This window comes from Oryzias latipes, chromosome 21 (assembly GCF_053564925.1).
Source record: "Oryzias latipes strain Hd-rR chromosome 21, Olatipes_Hd-rR_3.1".
Taxonomy (NCBI): domain Eukaryota; kingdom Metazoa; phylum Chordata; class Actinopteri; order Beloniformes; family Adrianichthyidae; genus Oryzias; species Oryzias latipes.
The window spans coordinates 6463269-6486934 of record NC_136257.1 but is presented as its reverse complement, the minus strand read 5'-3'; the positions used below and the strand labels follow the sequence as shown (position 1 = coordinate 6486934).

The window sequence follows — 23666 nt, the reverse complement described above, 5'->3', positions numbered from 1 at the left end:
CTTTGTTGTGTAAACCCAAAATGAATATTTTCCACATTGAAAAAGAGGAATATGAAGAAATAAAGAAAAGGAAGCAAGCCAGGATGGAAAACAAAACACTGTCATTATCTGTCTCCATTTTTATTTAGTTTGGAGGCAAAACTGCAGCCTGCGGTTCAAATGTTACTTATATTTCCGTCTGTGTCCGCACCGAACGATGTTCTGAGAAGATTCAAGGACAACAAAGGAAGAGAGGTTGGACGGCAGCCAGGTCAGCAGACTTCATCCCTGAGCCGATTGATCTAAAAATATCAGCTCGGCGGGATGTGGAAACAAAAAGATCCGGAAAAAAACAACGCCTAAGTGTGGTTCCTACAAGACTGTCAAAAAGATTCCTGCCATTTAAAAAGCAGGTCATTCAGAAACAGAGTTTTATTTTAAAAAATGGCTTGTTACTGGACTGAGAGAAGCTCATAAAAAGTTCAAGACGAGGTGTTGCCAGCATGTGAGGAAAACAATTTTAGGTCGAGGTTTTTTACAGACGGAGGTCAATATGATTGAAAAAATCTGAATTTTGTAAATCCAACCCAAAAGAAAATCCTTCCTGATTGAATGTATCAACCCTGAGTTTGGTTAAAAACGGCTTGACTATATTTATACTTTAAAACTAAACATGCTCTTGTTTTTAAAAGTAATGGGAATATGAATAATGTATAAACAGTAGAAACATGTTTTTCTTGAAATGCACGCAAAAAAACCTCTAAAAAATGCAAAATAAGAGCTAAAGAGACTGATGACATTGTTTCATTTAAGACTCAAAAAGTTCTAATAATAAACTGCAAAGTTAATACATTAATTTTGAGATGCAAATTTCATATATATATATGTATATAAAATTAAAATAGTCAATTATGTATTTTTTAAAGTATTTTAAAAGGACTTGTTTTAGCAAACTGAACTTCAGTCTCATATTTTGTCAACTACACTTAGTTAGCTTTACTTTGAAAAGTAATTTACTTCCTGTCATGGGGGCACATTCGGTTTGTTCAGTTTTTACTTGAACTGCATAATATGAGGAAAACTTGCGATGAACGATATCTAAATCCATAATGCAATTATAATACGACTTAAGCTAATTGCAAAACACAAACGAGCAAACACATCATTTCCATTTCACTGCAATAGTTTATATTAACAAACGACAAAATAGTTTAAATTATACTCCAGATGACCCTCACCTACATCGGAGGTGGGAATTTGACATAAAAAGGCTCTATCCGATTGGTCCAATGCGTAAAGGACTCTATTTGATTCATAATTATTTTAGCGTTGTTTTAACATTCAAGGGCTTCAGTTTACGCCGTCTTTTTGCACAGGATATCGCAATGACGATAAAGTTTTGATTTATTGGGCACATCTTGATTATATACTTCATATCCAACATTATTCTTCAATTTTAGAACAATAACAACAATGTCTGAAGTTTATTTTTTAATAAAGATCACAAATCAGCCATCTCGGACGTCAGAAATATTCGTACTTCTAGAGCAGATTGTGAAAACCCGAGTCTTTGGACTTGTTACAGCCCTGGCAGCTGGGGACAGAATTTAGCAATTTGTAGATCCATTTTTTCTTTCCTTTTTGTTTATTAAGTGACTTTTTTTGGTTGTTTTTTTGCATCCAGTTTGGCTGATTTACTCCCAAGGCGTCCCCCCTGTGACGAGTCTTCAAACTAAGTTAGGCTAAAAGTCTTTCTAAATGCCAGCACACTCAAACTGACAGCATATATCCTGGTTGAACAGCAAAACAGCCGCCTTCCTAAAAAGCTGTCAGACTTTTTATTTCCTCCAGTGGAAAAAGGGGGAAAATCAGCAACACAAGAGATTTACTGGGCTAAGTCGGAGCTCAATAGAAAAGCTGTGTGTTCTTGGAGCATGAAGAAATGAGGGGCTAAATCTTTCTTTTTTTTTGGTAAACTGTAGTAATCGGGCTCCGTGCCGCTCAGGACTGCTGGCTCTCCTTCACAGCGAAGCGCTCGTCTTGAAAGATCAGGGATATGGCTTTCCCTCCGTCACGAGTGCAGTTCATTTGTTCTGCTTTGATGCCACAGCGGTCTGACTGCTCCGCTTCTTATCTAATCTCCGCCGCTGTAGACTCGCTGCCTTATTCACTTACTGAATTATGGGTTCCCGGGCGAGTGTGTTTGCGTTTGACTCGAGTGGTTTCAAATTAGGAGGAAAAGGAAACAACTGTATGTGTTTTGGGCGCACAATAAAAGAGAATTAATGAATGTGGGCTGATTGCAGCTGCTCAAACTGAGAAGAATAAAGGCGCCAGATTGCACTCGGTATGAAGCGAGAAGGCATGCTTGTGTCAAAAGGCTGATGGACTGTAATGTGCCTTGCCAGGATTTGTATTCTTTCAAATTCCATTGAGGTACAGTGGTAGATCTATTTAACATAGGGGGGTTAGGTCATTTTGGCCTCATAAATTTGAGGGGAAAAAAAATTATCTATAAAATTTGCAAAGAATTTATGTAAAACCACCACTGCAGACAATTCCAGACGTGGATATATGTTTTGCAAATGAAAGAAATTCCAAAAAGTGCAATAGCTAACTCAGGTTTCGAACTATTCCATAAATGTTTGCTTGCACAAATTTAGCATTTGTGGAGAGATCAGATGGTTGCTTGAACTCTATTTTTCACATTTACACCAACTCCATCTGGATTTTTAAAAAGAAAAGAAGCCGAGACACAGATACTGTCAAGGATACCGCAGGATCTAAATGCAGGAAACCAAACAGCAGGTAAGAAAAAGGTTAACATTTTAGTGCAAAAGACTAGACAAGAAGTTAAAAAAAAGGAATCTATGACTGCAGGGGCACAGCTGAGAAACTCAGGGTCCAGGGCAAATATTTACAGGGGGCCCCGTCCCTATGTTGTTCATCCCTCTAATACAAAAAATAATTCTAAAACAAATACTATGTCATTTTTTATTTAAAAAATAAAACGCTGTTTGCGTTGTAAGCAAAATGTTAGAAGCAAAGAAACAATCCTAAAAAACAACATGAAAGGACTAAAAGTAGAACAACGGTCGTAAAGAAAAAACAAAAAATGATCATCAATGAAAGACCATCGACGGTATAAGAAATCTGGACAAAGTGAGTGTGATGTCACCCATAGAAGATGGTTTACTCCAACCAGATGAAGTCACAATTTTTTGGCGCAAAGGATGCCGCCATGTTGGAACCAGATGTCGCCAGTAAGCAGTGATTGGTCCAAGTCAATCTGAATCAATGTTTCTACGGCAACCACTTTCGTCAATCAGGAGTGAGATTGTTGGAAGGCCACACCACTAGAAAGCGGGGACGAGAAAATCTGTCAAAGATTTCGAACGACCAACGTGATCTGATTGATCAGTTTATGACTTGAATAACTTGCACAACAGAAGAAATATCACGAAAATAATTAGGATTAGCAAGAACATGTTAAAGAAAAGTATCAGAGCAAGGGTTTGTATTCTGACAAATAAAATGATAGCTGTTTATTCCTTTAGAAGTCAATGGGATTGTGGCATCTTGGAGCCAACGGGTACTTCCTGTTTGGAATGCGAGGGGGGAGGGGGTCACTTAGTCCAGTTCTCACTTACAGTCAATTTAGAAAAAATCATTTCTATGTGTGCAGCAACTAACCTTAAAAAAACTGTTAGCCACAATTGTGCCAATATCAACATAAGCTTCATAGTATTCTCTTTGATAGTCTCCCACTTTAATAGATGATTTAAGTGTACCAAGTGGTAAAAACAAACAAACAACAAAGCTAAAATTGTCACATTTATGACCCTGAGTCAAAAGGAATGGTAAAATGAAAAAAAAAAGACTAAAAAAAGGATTTTCTGTTGATTGCTCCAAGAATTTAAATATTTTACAGTTAACATGAAATGAAAAAGTCCATTTTTTAGCTGGTGGAGGGGAAAAAATCTCTGTGGACCCACTCAATGTGAGATTTTACCAGAAAGGGCCAAAATGATAGAATTTCAATGTTAAATGTCATAGTGGCGTGCAGAGGAACACCAGGAAGCAGGATTTCCATGCAAAAACATTTATTCTGATGAGAAAAGCAGCTTCCTGTCAGGGACATTTATGTTGTAAATATGTGTGTGAAAAATCTGTTTGAAAAAGTCTTTATAAAAGGACTAAAACTAACAATTCAAGCCAGGTTTGGATTTGAGAAGAAGCATTTGTGAAAGAGTCTGATCAGGTGTCACGTAAGCAGCAGCTCAACCAGCTCGGTTTTTTTCCACTGTTCCTTCCATTTTTCTCTCGGTTGCATCGTTTTTCCTCCCTCTTTCCCCTCGTCTGTCTGCTGCGACTACGAGGAAGCAGCTGTGCTCCACAGACAATTACATAACCGCGAGCGTGAGAGGCCGTGTGCGCGCACACGCACCGCCTGTAACACGAGCTGGATGATGAGACACAAAAGAAAAGTAGCAACAACAAAAAACAAAAAGGGAGCAGTGTTTTGTCGTCTGCTGGTATTTTTTCTTTACAGCTTTCTTTCTTTTCTTTTTGTGCCGCCACCCTCTCCATCCCCTCCAAACTTCATTCTATGCGTACATGCAGAGTTACTGGGCTGTGAAATGTGAAAAACTGCAGCATGCATGGCAATTCATTATCTTGTCAAACTTCCCCAGGCCGGCCTCCAGCCACGGGCGGACAGCGAGAGAGATGGAGCAAACAGAGAGGTAAAGGGGCTGAGACGGAGGGAAAAAAGGAAGAAAAAAGAGAAAGCAGTTCATACAGTGGTCACTGCAGCAGGTCAACGGGTCATCAAAGAGAGGAAAACTGGGAAAATAACACGCTATGCATGAGTAGTCGCAGGGCCAGCAAGTGTTTTCAGCAGTTAGAAGATGCACCTGCGGCAGCGTGGTTTTAATGTTTAAACCCTTGTTACTGCAGGACACTCCAGCAGACTGTTCTTCAGAAAAACACTCAAATCTCGATTTGCCTTCACAATAAGTCCACAGCCAACCAAGGGCCGGTATAACCGGAAACAAGCACTGATTGTGAAGACCGAAATATAAAAAACACCAAGACAACAGATGAGTCCTCCTCAGTCGGTCACGTCTTCATCACACTTCATCTACTGTCAGAAATCACGCTTTTGTAAACCATACCAGAGTTCGCTTGCAAGTGATCCACGGAGGTGCCAACAGTTCAGTAAGAAAAGTAGGTATTGGTTGACCTAGAAGTTATGTCATCATCATCTAGTTTATCGTCTGCATAGAACATTTCTCATAAAATTGCAACAAATGTTATTGTTGTGAAATTGGTTGTAATTTATTGTGTTTAAGAAACACAACTTCGATCAAAAACTTACTGATGGTATTTTCACAACGGTGTCCCCCAACCACCAACAGACAGAGACAAAGCTTTCTCCTCCCCATAAGTGACTTCTTTTTATGATAATGCTGGCACTGGTGTGTTGTATCTACTCTGCTTCATCACTAAGCAGCCTTTGTTTTATATGTGTATATGCAAAGGTAGTTCTGCATGCTTTATAGACTTTTTTTAGAAAGAGGAAACAATTTGCTTCGCTGTGAGACGGCCTGTTTCAGTTTTGGCCTGCTAGTCACCATGGCTGGACAAGACAATGCAGAGCTGAGTGAGGAACAGGTGGGATTATTGAAGACAAAGACAAAATCCTTATCAGCTCACTACTTAGAAGACAGGAGTTAACCCTTTAACAACGAAGCTTCAGCTCCAGTGTTGACATTCTTTCGACTACCGTTAACTCTTCAACCGTTTACACCAAGGGTCCCCAAATCCAGGCCTCGAGGGCCGGTGTCCTACATGTTTTCCAACCAGCCTGCCATTGAAGCTCCTTATTGGCTATATTGGCTAAACACACCTGATCCAGGTAATCAGCAGCAAATACGGTAGGGTTTCTGGAAAACCAGCAGGACACCAGCCCTCCAGGCTTGGATTTGGGGACCCTTGGTTTACACAATTGACGTAATTCCAGCTGATTCCGAAACGGCGAAAAGCCAATCAACTGAATTGACCATGATCGTGCAAGCGGTCAAAGAGTTATGGTGCGTCAAAGAGCGTACACGTGTTAGTTAGGTGTTGCTGGCGACATATCCGGAGTTAAAGGGCTAAACTTGTCACATTTCATGGAAAAACCTTTTGTTAAAGAAAACAAGTCGACCCTCTACTTCTTCCAATGTAGTCAGGGATTACTGCTGCCGGTTTTGTTCTACCGTCCGATCAGATTCAGCTTGACAGAAGGTGACAGTTTACATTTTTTCCTCACAATAACACACACGCAAAGAGCACGTCCTCTTTGACGCATATAACTCCTTCCTATTCACATTTCAGCAGCTCCGTTTATGAGAAAAACTCCAACCAGTGATGTTTCTCCAGAAAGAAGTATTTGGTGTTGAGGTGCTTTCAGCTCTAATTCTGTCCTGGAGCTACACGGTTGTCTTTTTTTAAACTACGCTCTACTGGTTTTATGAATCATAAAAGCATTTTGAACTCAATCCAGTCAATACGTTGGCATCCGAATAGGCCAAACATGAATGACAGATGTAGTCTGTGTTCGCCTGGGCATCTGCTTTGCTGAAGTGTGCGCCGCTGTTGCACCTGCAGCAGGCACCAAACGGCCTGCTTCCAGCGCCAGAACAGATTTAGGGTTGTAATCTTGGTAGTCGAAGGGAGAGCTGTATCTCAGCAACTAAGAGCGGTCCGCTGTAGCACGGCGCTGTAATGACTCCCCGGCAAATAAATCAATATGCCGAGAAGAACTACAGGCACGCAGCATGCAAACGAGGAGCAGAGATGAGGAAGGGATTGTTGGAGCGAGCCGCTCTAAAGGACTGTTAGATTTTTAAACAGATACCTGCAGAGCTTGTCAGCGTCGTGTTTCAGCCGTGTTAACGCAGCTCCACAACAACCGCATGAAACTGAAACCTCCACCTTCATCATCCTCCTCTCCATTTTCTCTCTCATTTGTAGGGCTTTGGAGTGGCTCTGCTTTGGAATAAATGGATTATGTCTAATTGGGAAGTCTGGGTTTGAACCTTGACCACTCCACACACGCACACACAAATCCCTGAAGTCCATCACATCATTCTGCGCCTGGAAGGATGCTGCAATTATAACCAGTGTGGGCTTGTTCTGTCAAAGGCAACAGAGTGTAGAGACAGGTAGGAGGGCGTTCGCCCAATGTTCAGGGGTGATGCAAAGCAGCTGATGAAAGAAAACTGTGAGGAAAAACACAAGATCAGGAGCAGGGACAGCCTGCAAAGATATATACGACACCCACAAATCCGCCTGCGCGTATTTGTGTTTTTGAGTGGGTGTCAGCATGTGTGCATGTATGTGCGTGTGGTTCTGTCTGTCTGTCTGACAGGGAACGGCCAATTACTGTCGAAAGTGGCGGGATGAGTCCTGCCAGACCATAGCTTTCCATTAGTGCATGCCAGCCAAGCATGTGTGTTTATGTGTGTGTGTGTGTTTATGTGTGTGCAAGACAGAGAGAGGAGGATGACTTGAACGAGGAAAAAGAGAGACATAGAGGGATCAAGACTGGAAAGAATGTGTGGGTGCCGGGTCTCTGTGGGTCCATGTGTGTTTGCCTTTCCCATTTTCTAAAACCATGCTGCAGCCATGTGGATTTTCTAAAAAGCCCCGTCTTGTCCACTTGACGCTATGTTTTTAACCACAGTTAAGCAGAAAATTCCACCTTAAAAAACCCAACCCTACAACCTCAAATGTAGAAAATACTTCCAGAATTAACCTGCACGTTAACAAATTACATTTCATAAACTGGTTTGGTGTCTTGGAGAAAGTTGCTTTTTAAATTTCTGTTAATAAAAAACAGAATAAATGAGACAAGTTTTGCTAAACTTAATTTAATGTTTATTTCGCACTATAAGGTGCACTTAAAAGTCTTAATTTTTTCAAAAAACAACTCAATATATATGGATTATTTCAGTTTTGCTTACTAATGTGAAAGCGATTTTGAGAAGCACGCAGCACTCAAAATCTTTGTTTGGGTGTTATTGTGAATACGCTAACTCCGCTAACGTAACGGCGTCAGACTGTGGTTTTTTTTACGTGTTATTATGGTTGGGAGTTAGCGTAGTCGTAGTTTCTTTTGTTCTGGCCGTATACGTCTGTTTTTAAGTGTTGCAAACAAGGTTGGGAGTTCTTCCGAATACGCTAGCTAGGCAAACGCTTGTAACATGGCTAACATGTAGCGTGTTACAAACAAGTTCTTGAATTACTGAGAACCCAAGTAATAAAAGCTGAATGACAGACTTATCTCTGACATTCATTGACCCGGTGCTCCCTTTAGTGTGGAAAATGTCTTGTTAGCTAGCAAGCGTCATTGTCCCAAAAGAAATATCTGAAAATCAAATGTTGCTAATAGATGAAGGCTTTTATGATAATTATGTAAACGTCTAATAAAACATTTATATGGCTTTTTTGGGAAACAATAGGTATAAATATTTAGCTTTTGCAGATTTAAACACCCAAACTAGAGGAAGGAAAGGTTTTAACAAGAAAAATCTTTGCCATTTTTTATATATAAAGATGTTTTTTTCTAAATGTCTTACATTCTTTTTTTCTACCAGAAGATTAATTGTAATGATGGAGAAACTAAATGTACTAATAGACAATATTAAAATCACAAAATCTTTCAGATAAGTACTGAAAACCTAAATATAACCTAGAAGAGCTAACATTTAAGCTAAAAGATGCTAAAACGCTAATGGGGATAGTTTTCACCGAAACTATTCCTTTTTTGAGTGTGTGAGTTACATTAAATTAATGTATATCCATAGTGTATAGTGAAGTAGTATTAACTGAACAAATCAAAGTCATTGACTGTAAAAACTTTGAAAATGGGAAAGGAACCTTTGCCAGAGTTTAGCTAACTAAAAGTAACCCTTTTTTTAAAACTTATTAAAGGTGTAGGGTAAGTTTTGATTACATATTAACATCCAGTAACCTTTGAATATGAACACTCCTCATTAACAGAACTGACAATTTTCCTAATTTGGAAGTATGAAATCAAATTAAAGATGCTAATTTAGTTGAATTTGGCTGCATATATTTCGTTTTCTTTGGTCTCACTGTGATTTCAGGGCGGTGTTTTGTATAAATAAATGAATAAAGCAGAAGATAGAGGAAGCATTTTAATTATGTTTCCGTTATCTGGGATCATCTGAGATACATTTGTGGGTAAAATCATGCAAGGCTATAGTCACACAAGCATTTGTTGCAGATTTTGTGTGGGTGTTTCCCTCACATGTGCAGTCTGTTGCTCCACCGAGTTAATTATATTTCCAAAAACTTCTTATAAACTTTTGATATTTCATATATGTAGCAGATAAATTATTCACTAGAAATAATCAGATGTTTATTACAAAACCCATCTAGCAATCAGACTGTAACAAATTGAATTAGGATTAAGCCACACTGTAATTACACAATAATTAGACTGAATGTGTTTCGTTTAAATGTAACCTGAGATAAGGGAGGACATTGGTGGTGGACTGGTGCTAAATAAATAAATTGAATCAAATGAGTAACACAGATTTCCAAATTACCACATCCTGCCCTGGAGTGAAGACGGTGGCAGTACTCCCGAATAAGCCTAATTAGTTTTCCTCATGAACGCTGAATCAATTAACAATATGATAACAGACAGGAGGGACAAAATAGGTTACAAGGAAAGGAAGTTATATCAAATGTGAACTAATGAGACATAAAAAAACACACAAAACGAAGCACTGAATCCATAATGCTAAGGATTTCTAAAAAAAAAAAAGCTTTTTACACTTTATCATGTATAATCACACCTTCAATGAAAGTAGTTAGGAGGGGTCTGTGAGCTTTTCTGCATTCTAAGCTGCATGCTGCACCGTGAGTGACATGCATTATTCAGCAGGATTATCTGCAAACAAACTGTGGCAGATGTGGATATATTATTTAAGAACGAGTCAATTCCTATTAGGCACGTGTCCATCCTGCACACTCTATATGTGTTTGTGTGTGTGTGTGTGTGTTTGTGTGTGTTTGTGTTGAGAATCCAAATATATCAGACTGACAGACTGCTGTATTGATCACATCAGTCACATCACTGCGCTCCAGGATGCAAATGCTTACCTTTATCATCAGCAGAAGGAGGAGGATGAGGAAAAAAAAACACATTTGCAAAGTTTTACTGATAAATTGGCACATTCAATTATTCTGAAACCAACATTTTTTTGCTACATGTTGGGTTTTATTTTTGGCTGAATTTTTCACTTTTACTCTTAAAATGTGTGTGTGCCTATAAATTTATGACCAAAAAACTTGTATTATATTTAAAAAATTGCCCTTTTTAATGTATTTGTTGGTTGCTTTATATGTGAGAAGTGTGCGCCCTCCTCCTCCATCTCTTCCTCCTCCTCCATCTCCTCCTCCTCCTCATGTGTTTTCCCCTGTCAGCGGACCTCGCCGTGCTCCATGTGAGGAGGGGAAGAAAAAAAAAACTACACTAACACAGGAGCGCCTTCATTATGCAAAACATGAAACCCAAACAGAAACAGACACTTTTCAGCTTCTCTTTCTTCTTTTTTTTTCTCCTTTTCACCTTTCAACCAAATGAGTAGTTTAAATGCATCATCTGACTGACCTGCTGCCAGTTCTCCTCAAGGGATGGCATCGCGGAGAAATAACCAGTGTCGTGGACGAGTTGAAGTTCCTGGAAAATACTGTAATTCGCCAACACATCCATGTTTGATGTAAAAAAAAAAGAAAAAAAAAGAATAAAAATAAAAAAGTCAGGAAAGATGTACGGAATCCAAACGATTAAAAAAAACGCACTTTTTCTTCTTCTTTTTGTATCTCAAATAAAAGGAGAAAAACAGGGACAAAAAAACGCAATTGGTGCAGGTAAACACCTGGACACTTCAATGGAAAAAAAACAGCTTCGCGAAAAGTATAGTGTTTGTTATCTGTGTCCTCCTCTCTTCTCTGCTCGCGCTCTGTCACGCCTCTCCTCCTCAGTGCGGGCTCGGGGTGCCAGATCTATTTCCGCATTGCCAGATTGCCCGTCCGCCTGGTTGCCAGGTTCGCTCCTCCAGCAGCAGACTGTGCCCCCCCTTTTCCCTCCTCTCTCCTATCTAAGCGACCGGCGCGAGGAAGCATGAGGGAGGAGGAGCCACCTGTCAGTCTTTTTCATGCGTGACCTAATAAGGCAAATAGGAGTGATGATGTCACTGGCGTCCAATTAAGGAGGCGCTGAGACAGAGTGAGGGGGCGGGGCGTTCAGGGACGCTTGTAGCCCATTGGCCGCGCGGCCCCGTCAGTCTGAGGTCAGACGGTAGAGAGGGGGGAAGTTATTTTTAGAGGCCTATATAAAAGCAGCAGCATTCCTCTCGCAGTCACAACAGGCTGCGCAAGCGGAGAGGTGAGAGCGGAGAAGTGCGCGAGCTGTGGAGGAGCACGAGCGAAGTCACAAACAGCGGCGGGAAACTGCTGAAGAAGGAAAGGGGGCGAGCTAAAGGGGCTGTGGGCATGTCGGTATGGAAGCGTCACCTCTGTGACGCGTGTTTTTTTTACCTGGGGAGGTTAAGCAAAGGGTTAGAAGAGGTGAATTCACCAGCTTATTTGAAGTACTTGAAGCAAAAGTTGTAAACTTTTTGTCCATTTGTGAAAGTAAGAACTTATAAAGGCACCTTTTTTTTCTAAAGTCCCACCCCAATAACTTTATTTTTAGCTGTTTTTACAGTATGACAGAGTTTTGTCGCCAGTTTACAAATAATTCCTAATTTATTTTCGACTTTAAATATCGTTAATCTACGAGAAAAAAGTCAAACATTTACGAGATAAAAAGTATGATATTTAAAGTCCTAAATTAATAAGAAAAAGTAATAGATTAATGAGAAAGAAAAAACACCAAAGTTGTCTGTTTATCACAACCTAGCTTGAAGATGAAAGAGCATTAATACCCAAACTTGTTTGCAACTCCTAAAAGCAGACGGACATTTTGACAGAGAGCCGTGTATCTTTCAGAATTGTTTCAGAATCAGTGAGCACCACAAGCATAAAGCGCTTTGGATTTCAAGGTGCACTTACATTTTTTAAAGAGAAATTAAGGCTTTACGGTGCACCTTGTAGTATTTCATTCTGTTTTTTGGGCCAAAATCAGAAAAACAACCTGTGTAGTTGGCTAGGACATACTGCAGCACTAGTTCATTAGAGATTCAGTTGAGAGCAGGACTGTTGGTGTGGAGCAAACCGCCCCCACTTCCTGTAGCTGAGAGTTCTCTGTTTACAAGCTCCCCTTTCACAGTGCATCAGGATACCAGCATTCAGTGGATAAAAATGATCAAAATAAATACACGATTATGTTATTCTCTAACAAATACTTTTTGTAAGTTTCAATCTTACAAAGAGAGGAAACCAGCTGCAGGTGATCCTGCCCCCCAGGACCAGGAGAGAGTACATAAGTAGTTTAAAAGAAAGTTAGTTGAAGTAACGTCAGTGAGTGACCTCAGTATTTTGTGGGACTGTGACTCAGAGAGCAGTCATTAACAGGTAAATTACAGGAAATTGGGTCATGCCACGTGTCCCTACTTCGATTTTCCATCAGAGCTCACTGTAATGACTAGAACTCTTTGTAGATATTAGATCTGTGAGGCTGGACAATCAAACAGAGTAAAGTAATGTAGATACTGCCCTGGACAGAGTTTGAATAGTACTTTTCCAGTTTATACCCTTTTTCTTTTTAAAATATTTTTTGTGGTTTCTATAGGAAAAAAAAAATCCAGGCTTCTCTGTGCTCAACCATTTATGCTGAGACAAACATTAGTGAGAAAAGGTTCCAACATTTTATGTGTTAACTAATAAAAACTTTGAATATATTTAGAGAAGACAGGGAAGTGAAATATAAACAGGACACCAGGAATTCTATATCAGAAAATGCAAAGAGAAAGTGAAATGTGGATCTTTGTTGCCACACTTAAGAACAACACTTTATAGAACATTACTGTGGTTTCCACAAAGCTGTTAAAAAAGAGAATAAGATAGTTGGGGTAAATAGTCACGCCTTAAAAGTCCCACTCTTATGTATGATCTTTTGGTCTATTTCAAAATCCTTTCCAGTGATCTTTAATTATAATGATGTCGTTTTTAGCCAAAATAAAAATAAAAAAGTGTTGTTTTTCTGGGACTTAGTTCCTGCAGTCTAAAAATCGTTTCCCATCATCTCCGTGTTGACATGCTCTCCCTCTAGTTTACAAACCCCAGCTAACAGTGGCAGTGCGATAAAAATGGCGAGCAATATTGAAGCTATCCAACTGTACAGTTCTGAGCCAAATGCGACAAGGAAAGCAAAGACGTGCACGGATCTAGTCGTCTGCAAATGGATGCATCAGAATTGAGCAAAGCATGGGGCTTGTGGCCTGCAGATGGTTTGCTCGTAACAATCAGTTTTAATCTTAATTTTCTTTATATATTTGTTTTTGACCATGAGAAAAATGCAACAAGAACATGTTAAAAACATTTTTTTACCATCAGGACCCCAAAATACTTTTCTTTCAGTGCAAGTACTTTTTTTGTTGCTCAAAGGTGGGATATACTATTTTATCAATGTAAAGACAAACGGACTGTCTGGATGAGGTTTGTAGTAAAAAAATAAAAAAAAGGACACTAGGTGTCCTACACTACACTGTGGTGTAGTGGTTTTTGTCATAGCCTTACAGTGAGAAGGTTTGAACTCTAGCTGAGACCTTTCTGTGTGGAGTTTGCATGTTCTCCCCATACTGTACATACGTGTGTTGTAAATGTGTGTTTAACCCTTTGACAAACAGGTAACCTGTCCCAGTTGTACCCGCCGGCACCCAACAGCAGCTGGGACAGGCTCCAGCATCTCTGTGACCCTGAAAGGGATCCAGCAGGTGAAGAAAGTGGATGATTGGACCCCATGCTGTTAAGCCTTGGTAGTCTCTGCCCTCACCGGTGCGTTTGCCAATCACGTTGGTTTTACACAATGATTTAGAAATGAGGCTGACCTGCAAGTAGTATAGTTTTCAGTTCAAAATGTACTGTAAAGGTTCAAAAGGTTTTTAGTTTTGGTTAAAAACAAACAATCACAAGAGTTATGATGCAAAATTGTGATATCTCTTGGATTATATCTTTGGTTTCTTTTTTTTATTGGTTTCTCCCTTTTTTTTTAAATACATTTTTCACATTTCAACAATATCTTGATATATGAAATATTAGTTTTTTTATTGAAGAAGTGCAATTAATATTACTGAGATTGCCTCTTCTGAAAGATTTCTGTGTTCATTCATGGGTAAACATTTGTTCAACCTGCAAAAAAATGACTGTGTTAAAACAAAGAAAGTGTTACTTGAGACAATCGTATGTCACAAAAAGGTTACGTGGTTTTTCAAAGTTCAAAAGAATTAGTACATCTTTTCAAACTGGGTAAAGAGTTAAAAAAAGAAGAATTAAAGTAAGTCATCTAACCCCTTAACCACTTTTTTCTTTAAGGAATTCTGTATTTGTCAACTACTGTATAACGATTCAGTATGCCTCTAAAAACACTGAGGTGAATGCTACAGACATCCAACAACATAGACAAAGCACCACGAAGGATATATCTTCTCTCACATACACACTTGTCTAACTACTTGCATACTAAGTCCATATGTCTTCTTTCTCTGGACAAAAATCTCCATGACTATAATATAAAATCCTTTTTATCTTTTTAGAAGTCTTTCAGGGAAGTTGAGTCGGTCCACCATTGATCGTCTCTTCATTACTTCACATTTTTAGTAAAATTCCAACTTTGAAAGATTTTATATTAAATCTGCAGTGTTTGCACTCAAGCTGAGCAAAGCATAAAATATGGACTCCTGTTTAACTTTTTTAGCAACCACCAAGGATTAAATGTAAGCTCACAAGCGCCCTCTTTGGTGAGGCAGTGCTACTGCCTGCCTCCTCTTCTATCTTTTCAGTGCAGCTTTATGTCAGGTCTGAACAACAAAGAAACAGTGGACAAATATGAAGTACATTAACTCTTAAATGGAAAGTGTACAATGTATTAATCTTTAAAAGAAAGCATTACGCAAGATACAATGATTTTGAGGATAAGAATGATTAAAATGATTAGAATCATAGATATAAATTTGATTTGTAGCACATGGAACTGACCACATTATTTATGCAAATAAAAGGAGGATTTCTAAAATAACTACAGGGAAAGTACTTTACCATTGAGTTCATTTAAACTTTCAAAGTCAGAATTTTTTTTAAAACAAATTCCAGAAATGTCTTATCAACCAGTTTAGATATATTGAACAAGCCCAAATGGATACAAACGTGCCTTTCTGACAATAATTGTTCAAAATGGTTCTGTTTGATTCACATATATGTTTTCATCTCCATCTTGATTTCTACCATTTCATTTCTTTTACTCTAAGTACCTTTCATCTCACCCTTTCCTCCCAAACTTTTCCTGTTCCACTTTTGTCTTGTGTAATTGTAAAATTCATATCTTATCATTGTGTTTTTTTTGTTCATTGTTTTGATTTGTATCCTTTATTAGTCAGAAGCTTCCAGTTTTTCAGATGACTAAACCTTTTTGCTCAGGCCCCCTTTTCACTGCACACAGAAATATCACTTAAAAAACACACAACACAAGCACTAATAATTAGCTAAATAGGACACATAATTTAAAGGTCAAAATTCGAAACCCAGATGTGTAACCACGACAGTAATTTTTGGCTTATGTTCTACTAAAGCAGATTTCATCTCACAAATAATAATAAAAGTTTACTTTTGTTGCCAGATTCATTAAAACAAAACGGTCTCCAATGTCTTGAGTATTGTTGAGCCCCTGCAGGCGCTCATCAGTCAGGATGGACGTGCTTTGCTCAGTGTGAATCACAAAACTTTATTTTTGTGATGCGTTTGCTGCACATACCAATTTTTTTTTTTTTTAAAGTAGCAAAAACTTCAGAAGAAGCCTTGAAACTGTTTGTGTCAGTCTGATGTAACAAGCACAGGATGTGGAGCCCTTCCTGAGGATTTAGGTGTTATTGAGTTTTCTCTTGCTTTGTGTTGCCGTGTGCTTGTGGCTCCTCTCGCTGCCTGTCTGCATTGTTGTGTTTTCTGTCTCTGAGGGACACGCTGCTGCTCTCAGAGGACCACCGGGGGCCAGATGGCTTCTGGATGGACTGTTTCATGACTGTCTCCCCATTGATTTTTGCAGCTAAAGTTGCTGCTGAGGACAGAGAGGGAGGGGGCGGGAGTTACAGAGGAGGGGGCGCAATCAAAGCGACACTGAAGAGGCGCCGAACAGATTTATAGGAAATGGAATTGAACAAAAACAAAAAAGAAACTGTTTCAGATCTTTGATTTTGTTTTCTGCTTAAAGCTTCTCCTTAGGGATGAGTTAGCCCAGCTTCAGGCTTTGTTTTTCTCTCAAATTGTGTTCTTGTGGTGTTTAGCATTTCACTTCACACTGTCTAAACTGTCCGTGTGAACTTTTAGCCTTAGCCTTTTCAATTGTCAGTCTGTCTGTTTTTCTTGTTCTTTGCCACATTTTAACCAAAAGATTCGCTTACTGGAGCTCATGTTGTTGTTGCCTTTTAGTGATTTTTAAACATTCAATGATTGTGTTTTTTTGTCTAAAACAGGTTTGTGGGGAAAGCCTAGCCTTTCTGCAGAACTCTGACGGTTAAATCTAGTGTAAATAACATCCCAATAGAAAAAATAAGTTGATTTCTAGTTTATTGGCACTTATAGGCTATCTTAACATGTTAACATGTTCTCAAAATTTACACAAAGGGTCTCTAAAATAATAATAATAATAATAATAATAATAATCCAACCCTGAGTCAACCCATCCTGCCATTCAAAAAATAACATTATAATGCACAAAACACAAATGATGCTGATTTAAATTAATACAACGAATAAATGCACAAGCTATATAAATGTTACAAAAGAAATAAACATAAAAAAGGTATTTAAATCAGAATGTTCATAAGTTAATTACTGCTGTGACCTTTTAAACACGGGTATCACTGGAAAGCTCTTCTGACACCTGCCTCCAGTGGTGATTTGAAATACTGCAACCTTTTTGCGTGCATGTTTTTTTTTTTAAACTACCAAAGCCGGGATCCAGATTGATCGAATTGATCCAGAAATTTGAACTCTGGAAGCAACGCACTGCTTTGTTGAAAATGATATGCGTGCTGCCTTGCCACCAAAAATGCATTGCCGATGGCGAACTCTCAAAACGCAGCACAGACCTTCTCTGTGCATAGACCTAACAATGGAGCTGGATACCTCTGAAGCACAAATCATGTTTGGTGTAAACACAGACTCAAAAGGTTGATGAGTTAGCTTAGCTTCTATTGCAATACGGCCCTGAAACTTTTGTGCACTAGTTCACCACAGCTTGACACGCCAGGAAAGTTTCCAAAACAATCTTTTTCACATTGCATATTAGTTGTGCTATCTGGTCACCTGTGTCATTGGCTTTTATCCATCTGGCACTATTTTCTGCCACATGACAAAGTCAAATGTGCAGCTACCAAAGTAAACTTTCTTACCATGCCTAACGAAAGATTGTCAATTTTTTGCTTTTATTGATTTATAGAACAAGTCCACTGTCAGTGTCAATACCCACTAGAGTGGCTGCTATCAACAGAAGTTGCGTGTTGCAGACCAAAAGCAGGGGATATGCCTTGCCCTGGCACAAAGATGAGACACAAACACCATGTCCTCCTGCAAGAATCACTAAGCTGGAAGATCAAGATGCTGCAAAATATTTGCGTCTGCTGAAAACATCCTGGGGCCAAAGCAAAATCTGCGAACCATGAGAAGAAGCACAGCTCTCACAGTACCTGAGGAGAAGCCGTTCATGCACAAAAGTAACTAAAATATCAACAACAAAAAAACTGGAGGACATTTTTCATCTTTACCTTCCCTGACGTTTGGATATTGCTGTGTTTGGAAGCAATATCCAACAAGGGGGTTAAGGTTTTCAGGACGGCACTACCACACCACAGCAGACAAAGGTGATCTATTCCCTAGTCCCATCTAAGAAAGTTCAAAACATGTAGTAATCTGGAATTTATGGCACCGTTTAAGGATTTTCAAAGCATCTCTGGTATTAAAGGAAGACGCATCTTTGGAAACGTTCGCTCGGTCAAATACAAACTACACTTTATTTATGGAAGCCGTTTTACAGACAGCCCATTAGATTGAAAAATGCCCATAATATGTCCACTCATACATGTGTTAGTGCTGTCGTTTGGGGACATCACAGCTCCAGGCACCTTTACACTCCACCAGTAACCATCATTATCACCATATTTCACAAATAATGTCACTGACATCCAGGGAATCCATCTTCCTCACAACGCTCAGTCACACAGAAACAGCACCTGTCTGCCTTCCAGCCAGCATACATCTTCAGCCTCTGCTATCTATCTGTTGCAGCATTTCCTGTCTGCCCCCCTCCTCCTCCTCCTCTCATGCTCGGGATGTTTTAACTAATAAAGGAGAAATAATATGTCCTCAAGCAGAGGGAGGTATATGGGGTTAAGCATACTCTGGAACTAATTGCACTTTCTGGTTTTTAATAAAGACAAACCTTGTGCCTGCCGGCGTGCTTTTGGATGCACATTTGGATACATATGGGGTTGGGCTGTGGCTAACATACTGATTTTAATCAGTTGCTTGATATTTAAGACAGACCTGTTCCAATGGATATCCCTCAGATTAATTACAGTTATTAAAAAGCAGAAGAATATATAAAGAAAGTTAAGCTTGGCATTGCATTTCTAAATATTTCTTCATTCAAATCGTGGTGAATCAGGAGCAGCTAAAAAAATGCAAGAAATATCTATTTTATTAGATCATCTACACATAGTAAGTAAGAACATAATGCTCACTTTAGTACATATGTCAATCTATTCCATACAACTACAACTACAAAGCCTATCTAATTTGCAAATGCAAAATGCACCAAGCGGTGTCATTAGCTTGTATTTCCAGTGAAAGCTATTATGAATGATGAGTACAGTGAATACATTGTCATAGTTTTACATTTAGCAATGGGAACATGTTCATCTGGTGTGTATCTGCTGTAGGCAAAAGAAAAAAAAAAGCATCATCTGAGGCAGGTTTATTTGGTTAAACTACAATTGTTACTTCATGGTAATAAATAATTTGGCTTCAATGCCTAAAAATGGCACCAACAGTACTTTCACTACATAATTATTTTTTCTCAAAAGCCATTGCTTACAAAATTTTGTCTGTTTGCACTGAAATCCTTAGTTTAATATTCATTTCTTTTTTTAGAAACACTCAAAAATGTTTATTTTAAACCAAACTTAGGTATAAATAAAAGAAAAAGTGGACCTTGTGGACATAACAACCATTGACTGTATAGTAGAACTGGACTAAGCGAGTGTGACGTCACTCATAGACAGTGACTTGGTTTAACGCGATACAGACACGCTGGAACCAGAAATCATCAGTAAGCAGTGCTTCATCCAAGTCGGTCAACATTTCTATGGCGACCACTCTTGCCAATCAGGAGTGAGTTTGTAGGAAGGCCACACCCCTGCCACTCAGATCAGAGAAATCTGTCAATCAAACATTTCAAATGCTTGATGTGGGCGCCACACACTGTTATTGAGACATCTGATTGACTGACTGATTCTAACTTGAGTAACTTGCTGTAAAAAACAAAACATCTTGGAAAAAAATAGAATTTGCAAGAACATGTTATTAAAGGTATCAGAGCAAGAATGCTTATTCTGAAATATAATAATGACTGAGTAATAGCTGCTAATGTCTCTACAGAAGTCTACGGGATTTTTGCCCTCTGGAGCCAGAAGGTACTTCCTGTTTGAAACACCAGGGGGGAGGAGTCACTTAGCCCTCATATACAGTCAAGGATAATGATATTTTAACAGGCTGTAAACGTCAGAACTTTGTGACACTACGTACTATTGGGGGTTCCTTGAGTACTTACACCTGTGTTGATACTTGAATGGCAGGATAAATACTTTAAGGTACACTCTAGGAGAATATAATCCTTACTTTAAAACAGTGCTGGAATATTTTAGAATTTGAACTTTAATTTTGTGGGAGCGGTAATGTGTTCTTAAAAACCAATAATAACTAGGACCAATTTGATCATTAGAAAACACAATCTTTTTTTATTAATGTTAATTTAATAATACATTTAGTTTAGATAAATCCCAGCACATTGAACAGATACCACAAAACTACAAAGATATTTACTCTTTAGGGAACTTGTTTCCTGCATTAAACCATACTTTGTTGAGGTAAAAACCAACAGAAAACATACAAAAGTGAAAGGTGCACACTTTTGAATGCTTTGGTTCAGGCAACAGTGATGAAAAAGCTGTAAAACACAGAAACAATGAGGTAAAAGACGACTGTGAGAACTTAAACGCCATGAAAGGGAACTGTGGGTGGATGTTGGATGAGTGAGGAACCAGTGGAGACATTATCTTCTTTATGAAGCCATAAAACGAAAGGCTGCTGCTTTTCCCTTCATCCTGTCGTCACAATGACCTTCATTTGATGGCCAGCCCTGCTCGCCGGTGCTTTAAAGGCCAAGGTAATAGATGTTTATACATGGCAGACATACACCAGCGCACATAACATTGTCACCCTCACAGCGCTACATCACACCAGACAATAACAGCTCCAGGTCTCATGATTGACACATCTGAAATAATCCTCTCGTTTGAAATGCCGTGAAAGGAATTAATTACCAGGCAATTGTGTGTAACATATTAATTTAGAGAAGATTATACGATACATTAGCCCAGGCTCTTATTGAGCTTGGTTGTGTTTGCATGGGAATGGGCATTGAAATCACACAGGCGGAAAATTCTGATTGATTTGGCAGGCTGGTTTTTGTGTTCTGATGCCGTCGTGTCCCTGAAACCTTCCTCTCCCTCTTGACCTCGACTGAACTCCATTTTAACATCCAGCTTTCTCTGACAGAAAGAAGTCCAAACTGCTGTTAGTTTTGCAAGAAACCAAAAAAATATTGTTGCCAGATCTGTGTAAAGACAGAAGGATCTTTTGGTTTCCTCCAGAGGACCCATGTGTTTCTCTCCAAAGCTGTCAGAACCAATAAGCAACTGGTTCCTAACTTTTTCCTCTTTTGTATCCCCCAACCCCTCACTGACGAGTTAACATTTTTTTAAAAGGGCTCAGACCCCCCATGAGATAACTATCCATCCATTTTCCAACCCTTCTTGGGGGTCATGGGGTTGCTGGAGCCTATCCCAGCCCTTAACTGTATATGACAACCAAACTGAGGGACCCCTCCCCCTCATGTTCCCAACACCTAGCCAGTTCCTGCTGGCTCCAAAAAGCCAAAATCCCCTGGACTTCTAATGAGAAATAAACAGAGATTACTCAGTCATTCTATTTGTCAGAATAATCATTGTTTTTAACATGTTCTCAATAATCTTCCTTTTTTTTTATAGTGTCAGTTGTTTAAGTTATAAACTGAGGAGTATTTGGTCTCATGTCAAACATTTGAAATGTTTGATAGATTCTCCCGAGCTCGCTTTAAGTGGAAGGGGTGTAGCCTTCCAACAAGCTCACTCCTAAATGATGAGAGTGGGACCGACTCGGACCAATCCCTGCTTACTGATGATTTCTGGTTCCAACAGTCTTTCTAGCAAACAAATTGACTTCATTTCGTTGCAGCTGGAAATAAACCATTTTCTATGGGTGACTTCACTCTCACTTGGTCCAGTTGTCTTTGTTTCCACTGAGCGGCACGGTTTAGTACGGTCAAATCCAGGATTTTCCATTATAAAATGGACCGACCAAGCAGGACCGAACCGTACCATTTTTGGGTCCCTGTTGGTTTTAGGACCACAGAAAATGGAACGGACCAGTTAGGGCGGAGATACTATTGAAAGCCGTTGATTGGCTGAAGGTCAAAACTTCAAGAAAGTGGTTGTATTTCTTTTTGCCACTTGCAATCTTTTCTCAAACAACATTAAATAACTTATATACATAAAGGACCAAAAGCAGAAAGAAATGAGCGGCTGGATGACCGCCATTGAACTATAGTAGACCATACGGAACAGTAGAAACAAGGGTTTATGCTATCAATGATCCCAGTCGTGGTTGGGCAACAATACTGATAAAATCCCCACAAGCTGATTTGGAAAAAAACTTTAACTCACATGCTTACAGTTGTCTTAAATACAAATAAAGCAACAAATTTTAAATTGAATTTTAAAACCAGATTGTTTCTTTTTGGAGTAAAGTCAGACCGTCTCCTCTCCTTTTAAGTCTAATCCCCAATTTTTCCTATCTGGCCGCCTTTGTTGTGGCAATTTTGTTGTAGACGTATTGTTGCAGTGACAATAAAGATTCAATTCCAATCCAATTTTGTAAAATGGAAGTCGATGGAAAGAGAGAACAGATTTTGATGCACCAAGCTGGCAATCAGCAGAACACAGTGTCAAGAGTATCAGTGAAATCATCATCTTTGTGGTGTGTTAGTCCTGCTCTGCCCTGATGAGACCCATGCTTTTTTGGTATTTAGTAGAAAAAAAAGGTTGAATTGGTCCTTTCAGTCAGAGCAATAAGTGTTTCTGCTTTTAGACGCCTGGTTCTGTACATAACTGGGACATTTCCTGTTTCTAGGATGCCAAACTCTGCTCACATGGGCTAAAACCACATTCAGCACAAAAACTGCAATGACGATGAATAATTCATACTCTGCTCTCGCCTTTATGACAGAGATTTCATATGCAGGTATGGATAGTGTGTCTGGATGGACTGGCACCTTGCTGTAGTGATCGCTTAGTTTTTATTTATTTTTTCCCCATCATCCTCCTGCTACTGGCTGTCAGGACCTCACGTAAAGAGTCCCACTCTGAGCCAGCCCCTCAGGATGATGTCGAGTTTTAAGAAAGGAAACTCTTAACTTCCAGCAGGATCTTAATGATTGTTTGTTTGTCTGTTTGGTTAATCTTTTTTTGACAGATTGCGTGGGTTTGCAGAGGGGGTGCAGGAGCTGCTGCAATCTAAGCTGAAGAGTTGCTGTTTTGCTGGACTGCTTTTGATTTCAGAAGCACTGCTATATCATGAACTGTGTTCAGGCTGAGGGATGTCGGCTGCATCACCAAACAGATCGGCTGTTTCAGGCTGCCGCTGAGCTGGTTTGCTCTGCTGGGATGTGACTTCATGAAAAGAGATCCATTTGTCACAAGCTCCTGCATTTTAGTGGATTTATGCATTTTTGTTAAAATATTTGCAGATTTTTTTGTGTGAAAATTGATTTTTATTGCAACTGAGTGATGCGTCTGATTGTACAATAAAAAAAAAAGATATTACACAATGCAAATACACAACCAAAAAAAAGAAGTGCTCCAAAGCAGCCATAAATAAGTATAACAAAACCCTCACAATTTTCCTTCATGTCATACAGAGGAACATAAAGAAAGACTAGATTATTTTGGAGAAACATTTTCAATTGTCCTAAAAAGACTTACTTAAAGACATAATAGAAAATGTTTTTTTAAGGGAAAATTTAGTGAAGCTTGTTAGACTTTTACAGAATCCTATAGCAAAAGTTCCATTTCATT

At 39.0% G+C, this 23666-nt stretch overlaps 1 protein-coding gene and 1 long non-coding RNA gene across 3 annotated transcripts in view; one reads left to right on the top strand and one right to left on the bottom strand.

Moving 5' to 3' along the window:
* The window catches only part of klf7b (Kruppel like factor 7b), a 90792-nt gene extending 79579 nt beyond the window's left edge, over window positions 1–11213 (bottom strand). Inside the window, exon 1 of the mRNA XM_004081436.5 lies at window positions 10673–11213. Within this exon, the coding sequence (XP_004081484.1) occupies window positions 10673–10774 (102 nt within the window). The 5' untranslated portion in view covers window positions 10775–11213. The remainder of the gene's footprint in view (window positions 1–10672) is intronic.
* Window positions 11214–11426: 213 nt separating this feature from the next.
* LOC105356747 (uncharacterized) lies at window positions 11427–23234 on the top strand. Of its 2 annotated transcripts, none has more exons than XR_013652757.1 (3): window positions 11427–11562; window positions 13854–14001; window positions 23065–23234. It is a non-coding gene; the product is annotated as an uncharacterized LOC105356747 (long non-coding RNA). The 2 variants fall into 2 exon arrangements; XR_013652758.1 differs by lacking the exon at window positions 23065–23234 and adding an exon at window positions 17657–17880 and having other exon boundaries at window positions 11494–11631.
* The last annotated feature ends 432 nt before the right edge of the window (window positions 23235–23666 follow it).